The sequence below is a fragment of the Molothrus aeneus genome, chromosome 1, assembly GCF_037042795.1.
Source record: "Molothrus aeneus isolate 106 chromosome 1, BPBGC_Maene_1.0, whole genome shotgun sequence".
Classification (NCBI taxonomy): Eukaryota; Metazoa; Chordata; class Aves; order Passeriformes; family Icteridae; genus Molothrus; species Molothrus aeneus.
In genome coordinates this window covers 33,964,525-33,989,354 of record NC_089646.1, presented here as the reverse complement: position 1 = coordinate 33,989,354, position 24,830 = coordinate 33,964,525, and the positions used below count along the sequence as shown (strand labels likewise).

The window sequence follows — 24,830 nt, the reverse complement described above, 5'->3', positions numbered from 1 at the left end:
GAATGTGAAAATTAATTCAGATGACATGCGGTTGGTATGGTGCAAATAAACATTGTTCTGACATATCTCAAAGGCATTTGCATAACTGCAAGGTGCAGGTGTTTCCAAGAATCCCTGGCATGGCTTTTGAATGACAGAGTATTTAGCTTCAGGCTTCCTGGCCAAAATACATTCCAAACACTATGGAAAGAAAAGAAACATACCAGCTCATATAATAATTCCTAAATATTACTCTATCAGATGGTGATGACTTTCTGAGGAAACTACAGATAAGCTGGGGGGAGAAAGAAAAATCCCAAGAGAAGGTAGCTGTAAGTATGGATATGAACTGGCAATCCCAAATACATGAGACATTCAAATCCTTTGGATTAAGTTTCTGCACTAACTTGGCAATGCTTTGAGATAGATAATTCTTTTCCTGTTGCTTGCAGTTGACATGAATTTACTGGAAGCACTGACTCATGCTTAATTAGTGGTGCCTTGGGTTATTTTTATATTGTTGTCATGTGTTTATAGCATCTACTATTTTTAAGGCATGTTACTATTCTTCAGAAGATTTCATTGGGATTTGGTACAATGACTGTTACAAAAGGTATTGAAACCTAAAACCCATATATTTTATACGTATATATTTTAAATATCTTGTTATGACTCAATTCCAATCAGACAAATCTATGGATGATAAGCTTTCTTCATGTAAGTCAGTTAATCAAGTAATGGATTGGTTATTAGCTAATACATGGAGTTGGCTCCACACCTAAATTCCTCAGAGATAATGAAATTATACCTATTAGAATTATTGCACAGCTCTTTGTATCTGCATAACAAGACTTTTCCATCTGTGAGGAGAGTAGGAAAGTGTTAAAATTTTAAATCCCTGGCAAACCTCAGAGGAAAACATCTTTGTTTGCAGTGTTTGTTCACCACATGGTGCATGCTTCAGAGGGTGTTAAATCAGCAAAACTGCTGAATTTGAAATATCGGAAACATTCATCTGCCTCTGAATTCAGTTATGCTATATGTAAAGATTCCAAATAGAATCTGATAGTATAACAGCAATGTGGAATTGCATATTGAACATACCTAACCTGCCATTAAAACCCTCTAATTACAGTCATCAGAAGAGTCCCTGTGCTGCTACTTGTCATGCAATATCTGTATCTCATTTTAATGGGAGAATATAGTATTTCTGATTATGTCGCCTAATGTACAATGAATGAAAGTTATGGGCCTGAACCTGCTCCCATGGAGGTCAATGGCAGTTTTGCCATTGTCTTCAATTAGAACAGGATGTCATTTTACGACACTAGAGTTTCATTTGCATTAATTAATTTACTTAGCAGGTAATGAAAAACCTGAAAAAGCAGCCCTCTGGCTCATGAGTCTGGCACCGTATTTAATATTTTCATTAGGAATAATTGCATTGATAAACTTCTAAGCAGAAAAGGGTAAGCTAGATCAGTGTATTAGGCAAAATCAAGCAGTTGATTGGGAAGCCCTGAGACTGCCTTCCATGCCCTGGCCTTGTTTTTTTTCATTTGTCAGTGACTAGGCCTAGGATGTTGAATCTTTAATGCTTAGTGTTAGATTTAGGCACAACAGTTCCATACTTTATGGATGAATATGATTTATACATCACGGAGACATTTGCTCAGCAGACACTGCAGAACTGGTAGCTGGTTTTTGGGTCAGTAGCCTCAATGGGAACAGCAAAGATAGACGGGAGATGAGGCTGAGGGGCTTCTTCACATCATGGTTGAAGCCAGGAGATCCCCACCTGGGAAGATCCATACAGATGTCAGTGAAGGCAATTACAATCCTGTGGAAGCAGACTAATATAAGGTGCTTTGATTTCTTAAATTACATGTAAACCAGATCACTCTCCTAACTTTTTTAGCATTTAAGGTGCTAACAGCATCTACAATGTTAGCATCAGGCTCATGCCTGGGAAAGATAGGAAGCTGCAAAAACAGCAATGGAGAGAGTTCTGCCAAATGAGAAGGATTGCACTGTGTCAGCTGCTGGTGATGTAGGGTAGCCCCAAAATGCACACTCTGGCACTGCAGAAATATAAGGACTCCATACATAAAACTTCTCACAGAAAGGACAGGAATTAAATTATATTCCAGTGAGTCAGTGACAGCTGAAGGATTACAGTGGCCTGCTGTACTGGTGGTATGGCCCAGCAGTGCATGCACTTGTTCAGGATTTCTGTGATCTGATCTCCACAGGCTGCCACATACTTCCCCTGTCTAGAAGACAGAAGTCTGGCAAAGCCACTTCTCCTTCTGGGCACTGCTTCTACAGCCTGGGGGTAATAACTCCTCTTTACCTCCAAAGGTTACTGTTTTGGTTGGGTTTGTAAGGTGCTTAGTTATCCAAGTGTTGGGAGCTATAAAACAACAAAATCAATTGAAAACCCGTCAGTCAGAACTTGAAAACCCATCAGTCTCTGTATTCAGAGCTTTTTATTAAATTAAGAAGTAAAAAAAAAAAGTGAGACAATATTGGCTTGAAGTCTGCTTGTCCTCTTTAGCATATTGCTGTGATTGTCCTGGAATACTTTTAGCCAGGCACACTGTACTTTATGGACATTACTGTAGAAATACTTGCTGAGAAACGCTATTTTATTAATTGGGTATTCTCACTGTAAGTCATGTGATAACCCAGAAGACACTTTATTTATAAAGTGTATTTGCATCAGGAGTTTTTCAAGGTTCTCTATTTTACAAAATAATAGTTCACAGCGTAAACTAAATCCATCGAGGTGAAGCTTATCGGCTGAGCACTTAAATAAAATGAAATCAAATGCCATTTCTAGTGGAGACAACAAATGCTTCTTATTTGGCATGATATTTTACATATCTATGTATCACTTTAAAGAAGGTAATTGATGATGTTCATCTTGTAGAGAAAATAAGTTTTCATGGCAAGAAATAAGTCCATATATCTGCCTCACTTGGACCAGTCTTTTCTATATGAAACCTGAAGATTTTCATCTGTTTCCCAGAAACAATGCTGAATTCAGACAATTAAAATTATCTAATTTTAGATTTTATGATATTTTTCAGATTTGTTACTCTTTGTGACAATCACAAGAGTAGAGAAAAAAAAGAAGCTAGGAATGCCACAAGGAAAAACACTGAGTTAAACACATTAAGACAAAAATTCATTTGAGCTGTTTTAAAAAGACAGAGAGCTAATGCCTATGCATATGATGCAACATTTAGCTCTTCTTGTAAGTTAAACAATAATCTGTCACATATTAATTTTTTAGGCTGATGGAAATTCACTCTTCTAAAGCGCCCTTTGACTTTTTAACAATAAGAATAACACAGCAGCTTCTTTTTTAACTCTTAGCTTACCACTTCACTAATTTATTTGAAGGCTTGGTGTATGAGAAATGCCACTTGTTCAGAAAGTTCTTTATTTCTTTTTGAAGACTGGCAGTTTAGAGGCTGTGAGCCTGTATTCTGTAGCTTAATGCACAAATTTTACTCAGATTTTACTCTGATTATGATTCAGTTCCACTTTAAAACTGACCGTTTTATTTCCCCTGTGAAGGGAAATATAGCATTACACAGAAAAGCTTTGCAACTCTTGAAACCCCATTTCTCACCTCCTTTTTTGTTACTGTTCCTTCTACAATATACAGAAGAGGGAAATTTAAAAAGGGGTTTGCCTCGATACTCACAAAACACAGACAGGTACACTTCAGCTGCCTGTGCCTGAAGTCTTCTGCTAATTATTGTCAAATTTACTTCCATGTCTCCAAAGTAACAATTTTTTGCTTGATTACATAAGGACACCTGTTCACCTATTGAATTCTCCCTAAAATCTGATTGCTGGTAGATACAGTCTTCAAATACTTTCTTAAAAATTTCTTGAAAATCAGCTGCTGAGTGAAGGATGGAGAGCCAGACTAATGACACCACTGTAGAAGAGTCACCTGGGCTCAGTGGTACCTGTTCTGTTTGGTTTGCAGGGTGGTCAACAAGCAGAAGTTTTCTGACAGGCCAAAAGACAGAGCAATCCCTCCAAAGTGGCCACAAAAAATGCTTTCCCTTTCTCAGTGATGGAGGAAGAGGCATGGAGAAGAAAAATCAGGGCAGTGGCTCAGATGATGGTGAATGCCTTAAGGCACAGGACCAGAACTGATCAGATAGAACCCATTCCACTGCAATAGGAAAAGGATGTAGCTCTTCATACAGAAAGGCAAGGAAAAGTACTCTTCATTAATTCCATTACCTATGGTGTAATTTGTTTAAAATAGGACTCAATACCATAGTTAATAAGAGGCAAAAAGAACTAGAAAGAACACTAAATTTAGATAGAGGTTACATAGCTCCTCATTACTTAATCTACCTCTCGGAGAATGATGAGGTTTACATTTTACTTCTGGAGAATGCAAGATGATGTTTTAGCATGTTTAATCACCAAAGTGTTATTAAGAATCTTCATGGCTCCAAAATATTCATTAGATATCAAGATTGTATAGGGGGTTAAGAAAAATTTACGTAAGATCTAATTATTAACTCCAGTCAAACAGAGCTTCCCTCCCCACTTCCAAGAACCATACTCATCTGCAGAAAGACCCATCAGGACATCTCCATACATCTTGAAGAGGAGAAATGGGGAGAGGAAGAGTCTTCACTTCTTCAGAATTTCAGATGTTGAAGAACAAAGGGTGAGATACAAACAAGAACAAATGGATTTAGTATGAGCTGAAATCTCACCACTCTTATTTATCTGGTTGTCTCCAGACTTCATTGGCACCATTTGCCATGATAAGCAGCGGAAGTCTTCTTCTGTAACACTTGGGGAGTTATCTTTGGCTTGCTTTCATAGATTTTTATGAGAAAAAATGTTGACTGAAATCTCATACCTGTGCCAAAACTAACTTTCAGGATGTTCCATTAGAATAAATCCAGCTGGAAAATCACCTCTCAACAGGATCTTATTGAAACTCTGAAGCCTTTGTCTGATAGGAACTCTCTTAATAATTTTTTTTAAAATAAGACACTGAACTTGATGAGACATAGAATATTTTTTGTCTAATAAAATATCAAATAATGCACAATCCTATACAATCTAATGGATGCTCAGATAAAAAACTTCTTATCCAAAAATGTTTCCCACATGTAATGCTAGAAAACATAATTCAAAATTATATTAATTATCCTATAGTTTTGATAACAGAAACACCAATCTTTCTTTGTAGAGGTAATTCTTAGGTAAAATTAGGCATTGCTGGAAAATAGACAAGTACAAAATGAAAAGCTATGCCCTTGTTGCTCCATATTTGGAAAGCTGAACACTTCAGCATCAAACCCAATAGCTCTGAAAGCTGAATGGGTAGTTATGATATGGCATATAGAAAATTATCTAGGGGACAATTCTTAGAGTTTTTCAGTTCAGCACGTTTCTGTGGTTGTATAGCTGGGAAACATGAAGAGGGAAGGGAATGACTTCTGTTTCTTGAGATATGTCTTTAAACCTGGGAGTTGGGAATTACTCAAACCGAGGTTGTAAAATAAGAACAGGTAACACTGAGAGCAAGACAGTATTGACCTGGCAAGTACTCCCTAAATGGTAGGTTGCCTTCATGAAGCAAAGTGCATCAGTTTTATAATTCAGAACACTTAACAGTGACACCCAAGCCTCCAAGCTGCAGAAAAAAAAGTCACTGTGGCAATTTTTCAGCATACAAACCAATAAAGAAACACACACCTGGTGTTCAAAATTTTTGCAGTCTTGCTGAGTACATTTTAGTTCCATTTGTTATGATCCCATAAACAGAAGAATGTGTTCAGATCATGTTTGATGGGCTGAATTCTAAATGCAAGGCCATGTTTCCACATTCTAACATAGTACAGTCAATGCAACTCAACTGTGCAAACAATATTTGAATGCCTCAAGGTTGTTGCTTCTTTATGAAATGCCTGTAAGAGGACAGCAAAATAGGAAGCTTTCATGGAGAGGTATTCTGAATAGAAGATACACAAAATCATAATGAATTGTTACATGAAGTATTAGCTTTTCTTTTGCTTCAAAGTTAATGTGTAAACTTATTCTCAAAGCAACTGTTGTGATGTCCTGAATGCATCTCTCCCTGTGAGGAAGTAATTTAAGCTTGAATAGTAGCAGCAAATCCTAAGAAAACATTAATGATGTTTTGCCAGAGGAAACAGGGTTTGAATCTGCTTTTCCACTATTAGAGACAAGAAAAAGCCTCTGCTTTTCACTGTTAGAGACAAGAAAAAGCCTCTGCTTTTCTTCAGTGCAGCAACTGCAGTCAAAAAGCATACAGGGGTGCCATGTTTAGAGCACTGTCATTCAATAAGATAATTTCCTGATTTTTTAAACAGTTTTTGTGTGTATAAAGAAAGCAATTCTGTAAAGAAAGTCAGTGCTCCTTCCATTTAACAGCTCTATGTGCATACCAGAAATCTTTGCCAACTACTGTTCAATGTAATTAAATAATTAAAAAATATAAATATTCGGACTATTGACTAGCTGTTTTGTTTGGAGTCCAGCAAAAGAAGACAGACAGCCAACAGGGCCAAGAGATGAGAACACAGAGTATCCCCAATGAGGCTGCTGTTGCCTGTGTGAAATAGTGCAGGGATCAGGGCAGGGAGCATGCACTGTAATCCAATTAATTTTCTATTAAAGGACATGTACAGAACAAGGAGCAGCTGCCTACAGGTCCTGTTTCATTCATCTCCTAGAATCTAAATTTTAAAAGCATGGCTGCAGAAGCGTGGAACATTTAAGGGAAAAATGCTGGGTTTCCCAGTAAACAAGATATGTCACATTTCCTTAGGGAGGCAAGGCAGTAGTGATGCTGCTCCTGAATGGGAAAGTTTATTCTTCCCACAGCTGCATTGCTGTAGGCTCTCTGCAGATCCAGGTAGGCAACTCCTCCTGAATTCCCTGTTTTCATAGCTCTCCTCACACAGAAGGACAATAAATTTCTGTGTGTTCCCTGTTGTGTTGCTTCCCACACTTCAAGAACCCCTGATCCATGGGCCTGATTAGGCAAGTGGTGTGTCTGGTTTCCATGAGGCACAAGCTGTGGAATCCTCAGAAACCAGGCTGAAACAGCACTGAAGCCAGACTTGTTTCAGGAAGGAGTCTGTTTTGAATTATGCTTCCTATTAGTGGTAGATTTAAAAATTAGGGAACTATGAGTAAATCTGGAACTTAACAAGGCTTAAAATAGGCCTGGGTCACAAATCTTGATGACTGTGTGACGGGCTGGTCTTCACTGCAGCAAGGAGGTCTTTAACACAAAAAGTAAGTAGAAAAAGAGTGACTCCAGAGTGACTGGAGTATGGGGGATGGGAAATAATAAAGGTAAGTTACTTCTTCCCATCTTATGTTCTGAAATACAGGAAAAGTTTACACAAATGGTAAACATATGGAATAAATTATCAGGAGAGTGATCTCAAACCAAAGACTACAACAGAGTTCAAGTGACATTTCTGGAACAGAAATGGATGGTGCCATAAAGTCAACACAAGAAAGCAGGATTATGATTAACCTGAAAAAGGGCAAGCAAATTAGACTACAAGCCATTTTCTTATTCTTTATGGCAGCTTCCCAAGACTGCACATCTGAAATGTATAATTTAACATAAGCCCAAAGAGCCTTCCTTGCCAACTACAGAAAAATTAATCAAACATATTCTTGTACCAGATGAGTGGTAGGTATTTATACAAATAAAGAGGCATAATCTATTTATACACATATGCACTCAGATGCCTGGGCATGTTTATTATAGTTGAATTGAAACTAGATAACCAACATAAAAACCATTACACAACATTATACAGGTCAATTAGTTCACTGCTTGAGTTTCAGCCAGGCTGGCCATAAAGTCAGGTAATAAAACTGCAATGCTTTGAAAACACAGATGTATTTGAAATGAGTTGCTCCATGTGATTAAAAGAGATGTGAGAGGTCAGAAGAACAATATAATCTAACACCACGTCTACACTGTAGACTTCAGTGGCCACAGCTACACCAAGCAGAAGTAGGAAATTGTTTAATACCTGACTGCCACAGCCATACTGCCAGCTGTGCCACAAGTATTAATGCAATTACACTGGTATAAAGCTGAAATTTCATGAATGGAACTTCGTTTAATTGTTGTTTTTCCTACGCTGGTATGATATACAGATGTGCTAACATAACCACAGCTCTAACACAAACACTTTCTGCAGCAATAACATAGATACAGCCAAAACCATCCAGGACACAGAAACACATGCTAAGAATTTACTTTGACTTTTTCTACACTAAATATATTACATCACCAATGTGCTCCAAATACATACAACTAGGGATTTGTGGGAAAAACATACAAAAGCTGCCTCATAAGCAACACTCCAGCGAAGTTGTCCCTTCTAGCAGCCCAGCTGTGTTGCTTAGCGACAGTATCTCTCTCTTTTTGTCGCTGCTCACACACCTGTGCCAACAGACACCGATATGAACCCGCCTGTTCCCACTGCTTCAATGATTTCCTCAAGTTCCACGGCTTGATTTTGCTTGATTTTGGGACATTGGCACAGGCACGAGGCTGGGCTGCAGGCTGTGGTTGTCCGCCATCCTAAACTCTGACACTGGCAATGACAGAAAATCGAGAGGGACAACGTCGGCACCGCGCAATGAAAGAAACACGGAAAGACGTCTGGAAGAAATTAAATTCCCAAAGCACCCCCCTCCACAGTCACCGACCCAACCCTGCCCGCCCCTGTGGGAGGAGAGGGGGACGCCGGGCGATGGCTTGGTGGGCGGGACAACCAATGGGTCAATCAGAGAGAGGCCTCGGGGCATTCTTATCCAATAGCCAACTTTTCCTGCCCTTCGGGGAGGAAGGCGTGGAGGGAGCCGACGCTGGGCGCCACATTTGGTTCTGGCGGGGGCGGGCCGGCGGTGCCCTCACGCACGATGGCCGCCGGCAGCCATAAACACGGGGGGAGGGCCGTGAGGCGCAAGCGCTGCGTCGAGGTGGCGGGTGGAAACAGCCGGCAGGAAGCCCCGCCCCCGCAGCATGAAGCTCCGCCCAGTGCCGCGAAATCCCGCCCCCAGCGTGCCGAAGCACCGCCTTCGTGGCGGGAAGCCGCACCCCGATCATGTTAGACTCCGCCCCCCGGGCTCGCGGCCGTGCCGCTGCGGGCGGGGGGCGTGGCCTCCGCTTCCTCCCCGCGGGGCCGGGCCCGGGCCGGTGCGAGCCGTCGAGCCCCGCCCGCCGGGTGTCCCCGGTCGCCCCCGCCGCCCGCACCATGTCCGACGCTCCCGGCGTCCCCGGGGACGTCTGCAGCCTCTTGGCAGGTGAGAGCAGGAGGGAGGGCTTCCTTCCCGGGGAGGCGGGCGGAGGGGAGGCCGAGGGGGGCGGGCCGGTGGGGGTGTGACGGGCCCGGGGAGCCGGGGCGTTGCGGGGGCAGCAGCCCCTGGAGCCGCAGCGGAGCGCGCCTCGGTGGGCACTGGGCCATCGCTTCCAGTGCACGGGTTCGGGGGTTCTCTCCTTCCCATCCCCCCAGTTCCTCCTCCCCGGCTACTTCCTCCCCCCGTGCCCGTCCGTGGGGAGCCGCAGCGCTCCGGCTCGCTTCCCCGCAGGGAGGAAGGAGCGGCCCGGGCCCCCGTCCGCGCCCGGGAGCCGACACCTCTCCCCGGCCGGGAGGTTCGGGGCTGCGGGCACCAGCCGGGGTGAGGCGTTCGGGGGCTGCCGCGGACAGGCGTGCGGGGCGTGTGACCGCCGGGTGACCGCGGAACTATCCGGAGGAAGTCTCTGCCCCCGGGATGTGCTGGCAGGGCAGACTGCCCGCATCAGCCGAAAAAAAGTAATGAACTTCCCCGCTGAACAGCTGAGGAGCGGACGAAAGGGCTGCTGAATTGCTGGGGTAGTGTCACATCAGGCACAACACCTCTGACCGTGACTGTCCATGCTCTCAGGATGCGTTGGAGCGTAGGGATGGGATGATTTCTCACCGTGAAAGGTTATAATGTTAGTACGGAATTCCGAATGCGAGTGGCTATCTTTTACCTCAATGAACTCGTATTTAATTTTTTTTGGTTGTTGTTGTTAATTAAAATAAATAGAATACTTAAAGGTTGGCTTTTCTGGTATCTTTATCAAAAAGTTTGGTATCCTGAAACTATTTTAATTTCAGTGGGACTCTTCTGAGAACTTCTGTTTCTGCCGCAGGAACTTGTGTAGATCTGACTCTGCCATTCAAATTACCCATGCTTTTTGAAATCTTCCTTCTGAGGCCAAGCACTCAATTACATGGCTGGGCACCTGCCAGAGTCTAGTGCAGCTCATCACCTTTACAGACTATTATTTTTTTTTTAACACTTTGATTGAAAGAGCTAATACTTGAAACATATTGCTCTCATCACATCTCATCTTCTGCCAACTGTCTGAAGTGTTTTATAGCTGTAGTTTCTATGTTACTTTCATATCATACCATCTGTATTAAAAATTTGCATGGAAGGCCACTAGAAAAAAAAAAAAAAGGAAAGCTTCTCTTGATTTCATATGATGGAATAGATTCTTAATCCTTTAGAAAAAGTAATTACCCTTAGAGAGCATTTCTAAATCTTGGTATTTTCTGTGGCAATACTGAATTCTGGAACTCATGGTCAGATGCAGGACATATATGTTTGTTTTGGTGCTAATTTCACTGAGTGAAGCTCATCTTGAAACTCTTCAATGTTTTAAGTGCTTTAAATTTTTTTTGAGGGGAAGGATGTGATACAAATGGGATCATTTAAGATCATGACTTCTTTCTCAGTCATGGTACCTCATGTGCACAACCTGTCCTTCCTTCCTTCTTCCCATCTTTATCCAGTCTGCCATGGAAAGAGAGACACGGAAGTTTGTATTTTGAAGTGAAACAAAGAACACCTATTTTTTCTCAAGATGTAATGTACTTTCAGAGTCACTATGAGCAGCAGCCTAAGTTATACACGGGTATCTAATGTTTGTTGAGTATGTACAGCTTTAGCTTTTCTCATTTCTTTTTGTGCTGTCTATAGAACTGAAATTGAGAAGGCAATGGAATGATTTACCAATGATCTTTAAATATTTGCTTTATTATTACTACATGTAACTAATAGTTTGCAGCTTTTAATTGTTACCTTCAAGGTTAACCTTGTAAGGTTATACACTGTTAAAATTAAATAACCTGCTTATTTTTGAAAAATAAATAATGGCATGACTTTTTACAGTTTGTGTTAAACTCTCTTTCTTGAGGTTATCAGTCAAGTGCATGAAAGTTAGAAATGAGAGTAATCCAGTAAACTTTAATCCAGTAATCCAGTAAACTGTATGAGCAGTTCTTTCACTGATATGTGTAGCATCTCACAGTCTTTTATGTAGGCTTCTTCTTTTTTTTTTCTGCTCAAACTATTCCTGTAGTGAGGATGTATAGTAATGGAGGAGGGAAGGGGGCTCAGTAATATCTTTACTATTCATCAAGAAACTGTTACACCATACAAATACCACAGTTAGTAGATAGTTATTAATTTCTGCATGCTCTTCTTCGAGGGTGCTTCTTAATGTATTATTTTAATGGCTCACAGTTATTGATCCAGCACCTCTTTGAGATGAGGGAATATTGTTTTCCCATCGGTAAAATTAGTATAATAAACAAGATGTGATTGGGGTCGCAAAAAATAATCAATGGTGGAACAGAATTAGAATTCAAATTCACCTGCCTCCATGCTGTGCTGGTTTCTCCAGATAATAATGAGTTGGATGTCTGTTAGTGGCCATTGCAAGTGCCAGGCACTTCTTCATATCAGGTTCAGTTGAGAACGTGCAGCTAATGGGTAGCGACAAGCACTATATTTTAGTCCGGTGTTCACATAGCAGAGAGGCCCTCACAGGTGCAAAATCTCATAAGTACTGTGCTCTTCTGCTCTTCCTCCTTTTCTTGGCCTTTTTGCCTATGATTTCCAACTTCTGCAACAAGTGGAGGAACGATCATATGGATTTCCTTACCCCTGCTTACTCTTGATTGATGGTTGGAATATGTCCACCCACCATGCTGAACAAGTAAGGATCCTACTGGAAAACCTACTAAGTGCTCCTGTAGTTAAACATGGCGATAATGGGAATAAACACACCAGGGGATGAATTAAAGTTGCACAGGAAATTTTCTGACTTGTGAGTGCTTTACTTTGAACCTAAACAATATTATATCTTTAACACAAAAACAAATTCTGTCACACATGCTGGCAGGGTCATTATAGTTGCATATCAGTGGCGCTGAAATGTTCCAGGCAGAAGCACAGCTTGAGCTCAGGGCTAACTGCATTAGTAGGAAACAGGAGGAAGCCGTTTCTGTAAAGTTGAAGGGGAAAGGTCAGTGTGGCAATAGACTTATTGCAGAGGATTATTGGGATTGCACAATCCCATCCTGTCTTCTCTGACTTGTTCAAGTGGTAGGAGGGAAACACTGGAGACAGAAACAGAGTCCTCTGGTCATGAGTAAAACTCCTGGTAGGAGGAACAAGTAAGTTTGTTGCTCTCTTATCTCCCTCTTTACACCTCGGAGGTGTATGGTAGTGTATGTAACTTCTTAATTCCCCACCTGCACTTACAGTCCCTGCACTTACAGATGATGCTTGAGACAGTGGAATTCAGTGAAGGAAGCCCATCCCTGGTCTGCCTTTTCTTCTTTTGAAAAGGCATTGTCTGTTGTGTTTATGTGATATTTTGGTGGGTGTCTGGCAAAGTGGAATGTTTCTCTTTTTGTCCCCTCAAATTGTAGCTGGTTACATAGATTGCTGGAGGCCTGCTCACATCTATTTTTCCTTAGTAAGTTTTGGCTTGTTCATAGCTGAGGAGGAGTTTGAAGGTTCCTTCTTCCCCCAAGGGATTATTTCTTCTGTAATGTAAACCAGACTGGTTTCTTCAGTCAACTTGACTAGGAAAAAAAATTCTTGAGATTTTTTCAGTAACAAAGATTTAGTTGGAGATAAGACTTCTTTACTTTTTCACAGCTTTTGATGGTGTCATGATCATTAGATATGTGTATCATTTATATTTTTTCCCCTGTTCATATCACGTGACTGTACTTTGGGTGATATTTCTTTGTCTTTGTCTTTTGTTCAATTTTCCTTTCACACGTGGCAGTATTTCTTGTTTGAATCTTCTTTATTTGTATTTTGAAAGTTACAAATACTTTTACTGTGAAAATGGGATAAAATTTTCTCTAGTTTATATGGAGCCTTATATCCCATCCTAATATCATTTTCCTTGTTCTGTTAAGCAAAACCCCAAACCTAAATAGAAACCAAAGTTCTTGCCCTAAGGATCATTTCTACCCAGATATTATTCAGTTTGTTTAAATGCTTAGTTATATTGTCCAGAACACCTTTTTCTGTGCGATTCCTCTTATTGTTTTCTTCAAAGTCGTACTGTTTACCTACTTGTTTAGTTGCATCTTGAAAATCGCTTGCAGAAAAGGGCAAGGCAAGAAATCTACAAGACATTGGATCCACTGCAGGAGTTGCTTACCTTTTATTTTTGGACGATGCTGTTTATATTTACCCCAATCCCCAAAAAACAAACTGTTCATTTTAATTTTCCATGTCAGCTGTTTCTGGACTTTCTCCTTACATGCCTGTCATAGAAGAAGCCTTCTGGGTACAGTGTGGCTCTTCTTTATTGATTGATTCAAATTTAAAAGCACACTGTTGTTTAAAACTTTACTCTTTTTAAAAAATATCATTTCCATGTTTCCAAGGCTTTAACAAATGCCAGTTCTTGCTGAAGAACCCATCTGTACAAGATAAACCAGGGGGATTATAGTAGACATCTTTTAAGTAGACATGTATTTACAGCTTTGGTAGTATGTATGTGTTTCTATAGTAATGGAGTAAGATTAGAAACAGTGAGGTGAAAAAAATGCACAGAGGGACTCCTGGTAAGAAATAACCTCCAGTAATTTGAAACATAGTTCAATTGTCTCTGCCATAAATTTGGGAATAAGTGTCATATATGGGTGATAAAAATGGCATAGGCTATTTTTTATATACTCATTATTCACTTAGTTTGTCTTTTTCAATTAACATGGAGTCTATCTTTCTCATCTGACTGGGTTTACGTTTCTTTCATAATCATATGTCAACAAACCACAATAGACACAGCATAATGTGGCATACAGTGTAAATCTTTAGGTTAATCCTTAACATTTTTTATTATAGTTCATTTGGAATCACTTTGTAACTTGATCATGATTTGTACTGGTGTGTTTTTTTTCCATTATATGCTTAATATGTTACAGCTCCATCTTTTCTCACCTCTTTAATATAGAGAGAGGATGCTCAACTACTCATCCAATGAGATTAGAGATAGATATATAACTATATATATGTATAGAACTTGATTAAAATTTTTCTTTTTTAATCTTTTAAAAGACATGCCTTATTGATTTACTTCATTTGAGGAGTCTTAGCAATTTGTGTATACTTCTACTTTTAAAATCACTAATAAAACTGTTGACTGTCAACATGTTTCATTATACTTATTTTGTATGTGTCAACACAGCAACATAACCTTGCTTCTGGGAATTTAAGGTAGAGCAATTTTTAAAGGCAATCCTTTCCAGGACTTTGCACTAAAAGGAATGCTAACCTTCTTAGGCTGGATAAATGTGGTATTTTTAGACATCTTGAAGTTCAGTCACTTTTATTTTACATCATGTGTTCTGTTTCTGATTAAGTGTATATGTATTTAAAAGGTGGTTTAGCAAACTCTGGAGAGAGATTTTAAAACATAGTTGCGAAGCTGGGGGAGAGCAAAAGCAAAGTCTTCCAATATTTCTTTATTTAAGAGAACAGGCAGTGACAGCTATTGCTTGGCAGTTTGTCTTCAAGGTTTTTCTCTATTAATGAATCGCATGACAACTTTGAAATCAAATTAATTAATTGTTTTCTGATGCCAGCCTGTGTAAAGCTGAAAGATACATGGCAGTCTGTTTAATATTGGTCACCTTTGGACAGTATGTGTGTAATAAATGTGCCTAGCTTGCAGCTATGTCCCAAAATTCTCTGGCCTGCTGTCCCAAATTCCCTGGCTGGCAGCCGGCTGTTGGCTCTCTGGGTCCTTGAGGCAGAGGAGAGAAAAGGCTGGTGGCTGCAGGAATTGCTCTGCTGAGCTGCTGCTGCTTTCTCCTGTGAGTGGCAGTACAAGTGCCAGGTTATCCCCTGGAGTGTCCCTGGTCATATGATGGATGTGTGTCCAGCCTCCAAACCAGCCTGCCATGTGCGTGGAGATGCTCCCATCTCATTGCCACTTTCTGATTCTCGTCATTGGAATGGTGTCAATTCATCAGTTGATGTGTCCATGATGGAGTGATTAACTTGATAATGTGGTTGGGTAACATCTTGGTTATCTGTTGAAGGAGGGGAGAAAGAACCACCCAGCACATAGTCTTTGAGTGCCTCTGTGGGAATCTGCTTGGCCCACCCTGACAAGAAATTGAAGTAGTTCTGTCCTAAGTATCTTTGTTTATTAAGTGTGACTTATATTTACAATATTAAATCCTGTAAACAACAAATGTGCTATGATTTGTTATGCTTAGCACTCTTTAACACAGCACTTGCTTTGGGCTAGAAATTTACAATGTTCTTGAAAAATTCCATCTGTGTGGTTCAAGCCTTCATTAAAGAAAATAGTTCCAAAGTCTTTAAAACAATTAAAATCTTGCAGTGTTGTCTGTTTATAATCATTGAAGTAAAGAGAACCATAAACCGTTTTACAATGAAATGAAAAATAAATCTTAGCTTTTCTCCTTGTAAAAGGACTGTAGATGAAAATGAAATTACAATGGCTTTTAGCTTTTGACTGTTCTGTGAACTGGCACTTAAGTTTTGAACTGTATGAGCTGGTCGAAGTGGACAGAGCTAGACTGAGGTGTGACTTTCCTTTTCGGTCAGTTTGTAGCTGTATTGGCAGAGCAATTTGTGAGTGATTTGTATCAATTGTATCTTTTGGTTTGGTAGCTTTTGTTCATTTCCTGCAGGCAAATAATTCCTTTGGGGTATGATGCAAGCAAATTTAACATCACAGGCTTTAAGAAACAGAGCAACAAGTATGGGCATTTAAGCTATCAAGCAGTCTAACGCACAAGCTTAAGAAAAGAGGTGTTAAGTAGGTTTCCAGTGTGTATTTTTCTTTGCTTTGCTTTTGTTTATTAATTTTAGTATTTTTTTATTTTATTTTTTTATTTTCATGTTTTCATTAGGAACAGGTAAATATCTGCAATGTGTGATACTAAATAGCTGGTCAATTCATTAGGAAAAAATTATGGGAATATGTCACTTGGTTTTTTTTTTTTGCTCTGGGGTAACTGGTTAGTTAAAGTACTTTTAGACCAGAAATCTGTTCAAAGAGGTTTTATTTCTGGAACTTATCTTTTATTCCTTTTAAAATTCCTTGATGGATCAGCTGCTGCTGAAGCATGAATCAGGTCTACACCGAAGTTCTTGTGAGGAGTAGTTTTGTTTTCTGTGTAGCATTAAACTAGTACAGGAGAGTCCAAGTTGTGGATCCTCCTGGAGAGGGGAGAGGAAGTATGTGACTAGAACAGTGGTGAGAAATGGGTACATTTTGCTACTTCTCTTTGAAGTTTACTGTATTAAATTAGGATCTGCTATACTGATCCCTAGTTCTGTTCTAATTCCTACATAAATCGCTTTGTGGAAGGTCAGAGAAACTACAGGAACATTTCCTTATGTTAAGGCAGTCCATATTCCTCCATAGTGTGGAAGTACAGGAAGTGAAGAGATGATCGTAACTTACATGACTTGCTGGCTTCTTGTCCAGAGAAGCTTAGGATGTTACTCATCTTCTGCATCTGGTACATCCTGGATGGATTTACAACAGTAAATGAAAACAAGATATATAACATACTGTGTAACTCTGAGTAGATAAGAAATATATATGATACAGTAAAATGTAATTTTTGGGTAAACTGCTTCTTTAACATCGTGTGTATGTCATATCTGTCTTTGTATTTTGGGGTTGTGATGAATCAAGCCATATGGTATCTCTGGAAATATGGAAGTAATAGTGTTCCATGATGAAAACAGTGCACCCTGATTGTGGGTACACCTAAGCTTGGAGAACTTGTTTCACATACTCATGTGAGAGGGAAGCCATCCCAGGGATGTCTTCTGTAACTGCTGCTGTTTAGAAATGACAAGCTTGGATATGCTTGCTCTGTTTCTTTCTCTCTCCTCCAACTCTACTCCAACTGAGAGTAAATGGAGCGTCTGCTTCTGCCCTGTCCGCCCATGGTTGAAAATTCTCTGGTATTTCTGCTTTTCAAGTCCAAGGTTTTGTGGAAAACAACAAAATCTGTCAACAATATAGTTAGTCCTGAAATTTTTGTATCCACAGTATATTTTAAGCCAGAAGTGGTAATCCTTTTTTATAATCAACTTAGTTTCTCTTCTCCACATACTCCTTAATTGTGTTATTTCAATGTTTGTATTTGAATAACGCTTTGACAGTCAGAATCTGAGATGGCAGAATTCTCACCTGGGTTGAGCCTTTCCAAGAAGTAAAGAAGCCCACTGAGTTTAAATGAAGACTTCTGAATCCAAGTTTTGTGATTGATTAGTGTCCAAAGGTTACCATGCAAGTATTGCTCCTGATTTATAAACATGACTAATTCCTCTGAAATTTTGTATGTTGGTGCCTAGGTAACACTTTGAAGCTGCTATGTATTTTTTGAAATAAAAAGATAAAAGTATGGAAAAACAAATATTTAATCAGGCTGTCCCTCTTCAAGTGAAAGCTAGTTTTGTACTGGAAAACCCTGTTAGGTTTCATTGAGAGAAAAACTGTTGATTTGTTTTTAACTATTTTGATTTTTGCTCTGAATAGTAAAAGTATAAGTTTTTTGACCTTAGTTTTGTAGTTTGTCAATATCATTGGGTTCTGTGTGTTCTCCTCTGCCAGTTTGATTGGCAGTTCCAATCCTTGTAATTTGTGAAGATGTGTACTTTTTCTATGGGTTTGGAAAAAAATCCCTGTGTAGGCATTCTTGGTCTGCAGCATAGAGGCTGTTGGGGGTATGTCTGGAGGATGCATTAATACATGTTAAGTGCCTTTCCTTCTGTCCTTTTAAAGAAGGAATGCCACAGAACTGAGTGAAGGTCTCACCTATTCAGGATTGCTTTGGAAAGTGCAATGGGAAGATTCTCTGTCTTATGGAGAGAGGAGGATCAATGTCATTCTTCAGAACTCTAAAATATTGTAAAAAATGAATACTTTTGCTGCACTCAGTGAGGACAGGAATCTAAATATTTAAATAATAATCTAGCAAATTATTTGTAAAGAAGAACATTTTTGTAATAGCTGTGCTAATGTTCTTGAAGGGTAACTTCTGACTTGTTTTCTTGCTTCCTGTAATAGAAAGGGTGATATGTTTCTGTTTTATAAAGAAAAACCAGGCAATTAAGTTTTTCATTTAGGAAATCTGTGGTAAATATTCCTGTAAACTTTTGCACGTAGACAGTTGTGTACTCCATTGGCTGTTATTTATGTTTCTGTATTAAAAGGGAATTTCTCATCTGATTAGAAAAGTGATAGGATTAAAATAGTACTATCCATATGGATTTGCAGCTTTACAGAGAGAGCCAAGGTATATATATGTGTCTCTGTGTGTGTCTGTGAGGGTGGGCAGGCACTGTGAGAAGGTGTTTTGTTACCCACAAATGCTTTCTCTTATCCAATGAGCAATTGTTACCCATACAGATGAGACATTTATGTTAACAAGCAGAATTTTTTGGTTGTGTTTCTCCTTTTCTGTTTTTGGGATAATTGTATGTTGAGTGGTAACTATAAGAAACTGCTAATGCTATTTTTTGCCATTGTTTAGTCAATAAGGAAAACATACTACTGTGTTACACTCCCACAAATTTAATACACACTGCATTCTTTTTATCCTATGGAATGGATATTTACTATATTAAAAGAACTGTGGTAGCTTTTATGGAATGCTTTGTTTCTACATGACTCTATAAAAGTATCATCTGAGTAAGAGTTAAAACTTAGAGTGCAGGCTAGAGCCTTTGTTTGTGATTCTACAAGTGGAGGTGTGCTTAATTTAAAGTACACTATTGAGCTGGACTCCTTTGATATGGTTAATTTGCTTATGTAATAGTTTTCAGGATTGCTTTGGATATGAATCTTTAGTCAATCAGTGATTTCAGAGGCATTGTGGGAACACTTGAAAAAACTGTAACCAGTAAGTGAGCTATATTACTATCTGGGTAAGTGTTACTGCTGAAATAATAAATTACACAACCATCTTTGCAACTTGAACTTCTGAAATAACATGGCAGTAATATATGCATAAAGGCTATTTCCATGTTTTAGCTTTGTCTTTTACTTTAGGTGATGGAAAGTAATTGTTATAGCACTGCAATTTATTAGGACTTACGTAGCATAATTAAGTGAGCAAGAATCAAATGTCACCATAGGATTTGCTGTGCTAAGCATAAGTAGATAGAGAAAAAATGTATCCCATTTAGAATCTAAAATGTCTGTTAACTATGCTGTGAGTAGGGCTGAAAATAATTTTCTTATTTTTTTCACAGTAGTATCAGGACAAGCTCATTACAGCAGTATTTTGAGGTGTATTTATTTTCTTTTTTATTTAGATGTTGAAACATTTGTTTCCCAAACACTAAAAGGAGAAAATCTATCCAAGAAAGCAAAAGAAAGGCGTGAAGCTCTTCTTAAGAAGATAAAGGATATTAAGACAAGGTAAGTGAACTTCATGGCTTTAATATGTTAGAAAGTCACTTACTGATATCTTAAAGCTTTATGCAACCTTTTATTAAACATTAACCATATTAACGATTAAAAAATCTGTCTAGGTGCTGATTTTTTCAAAAAATCTGTATGGGTTCAAGTCTTGTCTTCTCAAAGCTGCTACAATTCAGTAAGAAATGGGAGCAGAATGATTTGTCCCATTTGAATTGTTTTATATTCTGAAACCCGATTGCAAGCTAGTTGGGCAGAGCTTGCCTTCACCTCTGCTTTTATAAGATTCATTAAAACATGAGAAATATAATGTATTGAGGAAATGAATGAGCTTCCTATCACCATACTCAGCTGGTGTAAGACAGCTGTGTGTTATCTCCTAAGCATTCCATTGATGGTATGCTTCTGCCCCTGTGGCAACTTGCTTATAATTTCAAGGACAGCACAATCATCTGGTGAGGGCGCTAACTGGAGGGACACATGAGATGTGTCCCAAAATCTTGTATTTGAAGTTTTGTGTTCTTTTAATTCAGGCTGTAAATGCTTAGGGAACTAGCTCTCCCTCATATTCTCTTTTAAGGAAGTAGTATTTTATCTATTTATTTTTTCTTTCCTGGGTTTTCCATTCTGGGTTATTGAGTTAACTGTGACTGTACAGATGACTTACAGATACAGTGTTACTGACTTTTTTCTTGACTGACTGATGCTTTTTTGGATGAGGAAATATCAAAGAGAGGGAACCTGCATTTATGGGCATATTGACACTGAATCTTTTACTGTTCATTTATGTGACCCCATGGTTTCTCATCTTATTTTAATTTCTAATGCCTTCCTCATTTCCTGTAATATTATTCACTGTTAACAGTGTTTTGCTTTTCATGCAGGCTACAAAATACATGCACATTGTAATCTTCTTTGATTTTAACATCCCGCATGTTGGCCTGTGTTACTGCCACTTGCTACACTGGATTTCTTAGATCTGGCCTCTTATTTCTGTTTGCATTTCTCAGTTTCTTATCTCTAGACCATTCCTTTCTCATCTGCTCATTTCTTGCCAACATCTCCTTATTGACTAAACTGTTATCTTTACTACTGCTTATTGTTCATAAAGATGATCTTGGCAGCTGCATTTTATTTGCCAGTTAGTTCTTAGCCCATGAATGCTTCTTGAATGCCATTCTACATAACTTTGTCCTGATAATTTGTCTGTATCATCAAACTGCATTCTCTGATTATTTTAGTTTCTGAAATACTAAGATTTACCTCCAAAGAAACAGTGTATAAAAGGATGTTTTCTCTCTGGGATGATATTTTTTCTTGTGTTTTCTAAGCATTATATAAGTTTGAGATCTCCTTATTTGAAAAGGACTTCTTATTTAGGCATGCTTTAACTTGTATCTTTCTGGTTAATTATTAATCCATTTTCATTTGGATTTCTGTAAATTTAGTGTAGCTAAAACCACTATTTTTGATTTTCTATTTAGTTTCCTATTGAACTACTGGTTTATTTCAAAATATGTTAAATGGTTCTACTTGCATACAAAAATTTGTGGAATTTGTTAACATTTAAAAGGTTTACTAAAATAACAGATGCTTTTGTGTGTTTTTATACCTTAAGATATCTGAACAGATGTATGTTACTAGAAAAGGCTGCTCAGTCTGGATTTGGTTTTGTTCAAGTCTTCCTTGTAGTGACTGGGGATTCTGTCAGCTGCAAAGGCAAAAGGAAAACTGAATAAATACTTAAAGCCAAAGATAAAGACTTAAGAATTTTCAAGGAAAACTTGCAGCGCTGAGTCTCGACCACAAAACTCGTTGAAAACTGATTGCTGTTCTGTGCCATGTCCTCGTGCCGTGGGTTTGCGAGTGTGCGTTGCTTTATGATGTTTCTTCTTCTTCTTTTCCTGCAGCTATCCTCAAGAATTCCCGGAGAAAGGTGAGTCTCGTGCCCTTTTCCCCGCCGTTCCCGCCGCGGTGCTTTCCCAGCGCCGCGGCCGCGCGAGGCCGAGGGGCCTGGCGCCCCCTGCTGCGGCCGGCGGGAACAGCGGCCCGAGCGCCCGGGGCGCGCGCATCCACCGCGGCCGCTGCCGGCGGCCAGCGCAGCGCAGCGCAGCGCAGCGCGCTCAGCGCTCGCTGATGGAAACACTCGGCTGGAAATGTAGCTCAGGATTTCATCTATAATGCAGCTCGTCATGGAGCTTATTTGTTATAAATTTAGTATAAATGGAGCTTTGTTAGCGAGAGTGCAGCCTTGTGAAGGACCATGTGATGTGCGGGTTTTTTTTTCCCAGAGGAAGTGAATGCAAAGTAGCCTGCTTAGGAGATAGAATTTTAGCAGAGGTTACGTATTTCAGCCTTTTTTCTTAACGTTGCAAAAGTCTTCAATTCCATAGTGATGTTTCTTTAACCTTTTAATAGGATCATCTCGTGGCAATATGATATTGGCTTTCGATCCACACTGAATGAATGTTTTCATAGTGCAGCGGGAGCTCAGACCTTTAGCTGGAGAGGAGATGATTTAGTGTGCGAGTAATGAAAACTGAAGTGTGGGTTATCTATTGTCTTCTAGTGGAGTTTAAACAAAGCTGCAGAGTTCAGTTTAGAGAAGACTGAGGGGTTTGTTGCTACAGTGTTCTGTTCTGTAACTAAACCTGGAAGGGCTCTTATTTCCATGATGCTAATTCTTGAGGTCATGACCTATAGCCTGTGGATGCTGGTATGAGGGTCACAGTGCGAGGTCAAAAAAGCCTATGCAAAGCTTCACTTTTTACAGTGGTTGAAGAAGTGTCTGTTTCTGGACAAGGAGGTTCAAATGTGTAGGCTGCAGCGTGCCTCCTGAGAAAGTGAAAATATGTAAGTCATATTAGGCAAATAATGTTGTAACAAGGCACAACAAGTTCATACATTTTTTATGCCTGTTTAAATCAAGTTATGCAGCCATAACAGTTCAATTGAAAGGGACAGTGCAACTTGAAACTTCCCAAAGATTCAAGATTGCCAAGATTCTGTAAACTCCAACTATGTGATTGTTTAAAAATTGTGTTACAGTAATTTGCTGGTTTTTTAATATTACAGCTCAGCTCTGCTACAGAAGACAAAATGTAGTTTTCATCTTCTCCTCACTGTCCAACGGAACTGAGTGAGGGAAAGTAAGATGTTATTTTATTAAGAAAATTACTAACGTAAAATTAGGTGGGGTGGTTGTTTCATTGCAAACCTATCTTACTTTGAGAGAGCACGTTTTTGAAGATTTAATAACTTTCTGAGACTCTGACTCTGTAATAAGTGTGAGAGTTGCCTACAAAAAGCAGAGTTTGCATTTACTGCTTTGTGTAATTTGAAGGTCAAGAAAATTCTAGTCTATTTACTTTCTTCATTGGTAATTTGATTCAGAATTTATTTTCCAGTTCAACAAATTATTAACAAAAATGAGATTTCATTATCTCTAGCAAAATGGATTATTTGATTTGTATAGTCTGTAATTGTTACTACATAACTTGCTGTGATTTCTGTGAAAATTATATTCAGTCTTATTCTTTTTATTACAGTACATTTGATTATTAAGCAGGATATATTGCCTTGTAAAAAATTCTCGTGATGTCTCTCTGGTTCAGGTTGTAGAACTATGTAAAAATGCTGAGGTGTGTGAACACTCACACCTTAGTTTTCAGTATTTTTCAATAAAATGAAAGTTATACCGTTGCTTTCTGCAAGCAAGGATACATCCCTCCAAATTAATGTGCATTTGCTGCGTGCAGGAGTATAAAAAAATTACAAGAAATAGGAGCCTGCACTTACTTGCAAATTATTTAAGAGAACGTGAATCAGTGGTATGAGTTGTTGGTGTAATGTCCAGAGTTCAAGAAGTGTGTGCTAAACTTTATTTGGTTGTGTCATTCTTACTTTAGGACTGTACAAATTGGGCGTGACTTTTGTAGGTGTAGAACAAAGGACTCACATGGAGATAAGCAGTCAGATTCTTGGCCAGCTCCTAGTGCAACAAAGCAGTGGCAGCAGCTGAGGGAGGTCAACTTTTGTGCCCATTTTCATACCTCTCTGCACACCTAGACATTTGAAAAATGGAACATTTGGAAAGTATTGAAAACTCAGAAGGCTGTGATGGTCAGTTCCACCCCCTCCAGAGAAAGAAGAAAGACATCAACATATAAGGTGAAAAAAGGATAATATATTTTAGGAAAAAAAGGAGGGGTGGGAGCAGGAATTTGGAAACTACCCTGAAACAAACTAGGAAGAATAAAAACTACTGTGTGTATTTAAACTCCATATTTACTGTTCTTGCTTTTGTAGTAGGAGTCACTCAATTTTTAAAATGTAAATAAAATAATCTCTGTTCTAGCTGAAAGGGAAGGTGAAGAATGGTACGTGCTGTCATGGTATGTTATCATGATATAGTAGTTATACTACATCAGCTGTTTTCAAGAATCTTGTGAGTTGTGACCTGTCATCCTTTCAGAGGCATCCAGAAGTATTTTTGGAGGCTGAAAGAAGTGGACTAACACTTTGGAAATTCATATACTTCCTGTAGGACATAATGATATTTGACTCCACTCTCAAACAGCGTCTCCTTCAGCTTGTGAGTTGTTCCACAAGGATGTGTTGTGGGCATACTTTCCACTCCACTCTCTTTCATCACTGGATGTTTTTGAAGTCCCACTGACTTTGCACGTTGTGACTAGCAGGTTTTACTAAACTATTTGTAAACACTTCTTTTATGGGCTGTGGTCAATAGCATAGAGAATCTTGCCTATCTGTAAGGATAAAGCAAGGAGGTGTGAAAGATTAACAATAAAAAAGTAATTGAAGAGCATGTGTGCAAGTAGAACCAGGCTCCTTAAAACTATGATCACCCATGTGCATCTCTCTCAGAAGGTGCATACATATTTCTTTGCACCCAGATTGATGAATTTGAGGACTTTCTTGAATCTTCCTAGAAAGAAGCCTTCTGATCTTGTCTGTCAGGTCAGTAAATATGCTGACAAAAGCATCTTTTTGTCTATGTAGACTGAAAAAA

At 39.1% G+C, this 24,830-nt stretch overlaps 1 protein-coding gene across 1 annotated transcript in view; it reads left to right on the top strand.

Annotated features, from left to right (window-relative positions):
- The first annotated feature begins 9,217 nt into the window (after nucleotides 1-9,217).
- SKAP2 (src kinase associated phosphoprotein 2) overlaps nucleotides 9,218-24,830 on the top strand; it is a 120,627-nt gene continuing 105,014 nt past the window's right edge. Inside the window, exons 1-3 of the mRNA XM_066554858.1 lie at nucleotides 9,218-9,339; nucleotides 19,693-19,798; nucleotides 21,709-21,734. Of these exons, the coding sequence (XP_066410955.1) occupies nucleotides 9,291-9,339; nucleotides 19,693-19,798; nucleotides 21,709-21,734 (181 nt within the window). The 5' untranslated portion in view covers nucleotides 9,218-9,290. The remainder of the gene's footprint in view (nucleotides 9,340-19,692; nucleotides 19,799-21,708; nucleotides 21,735-24,830) is intronic.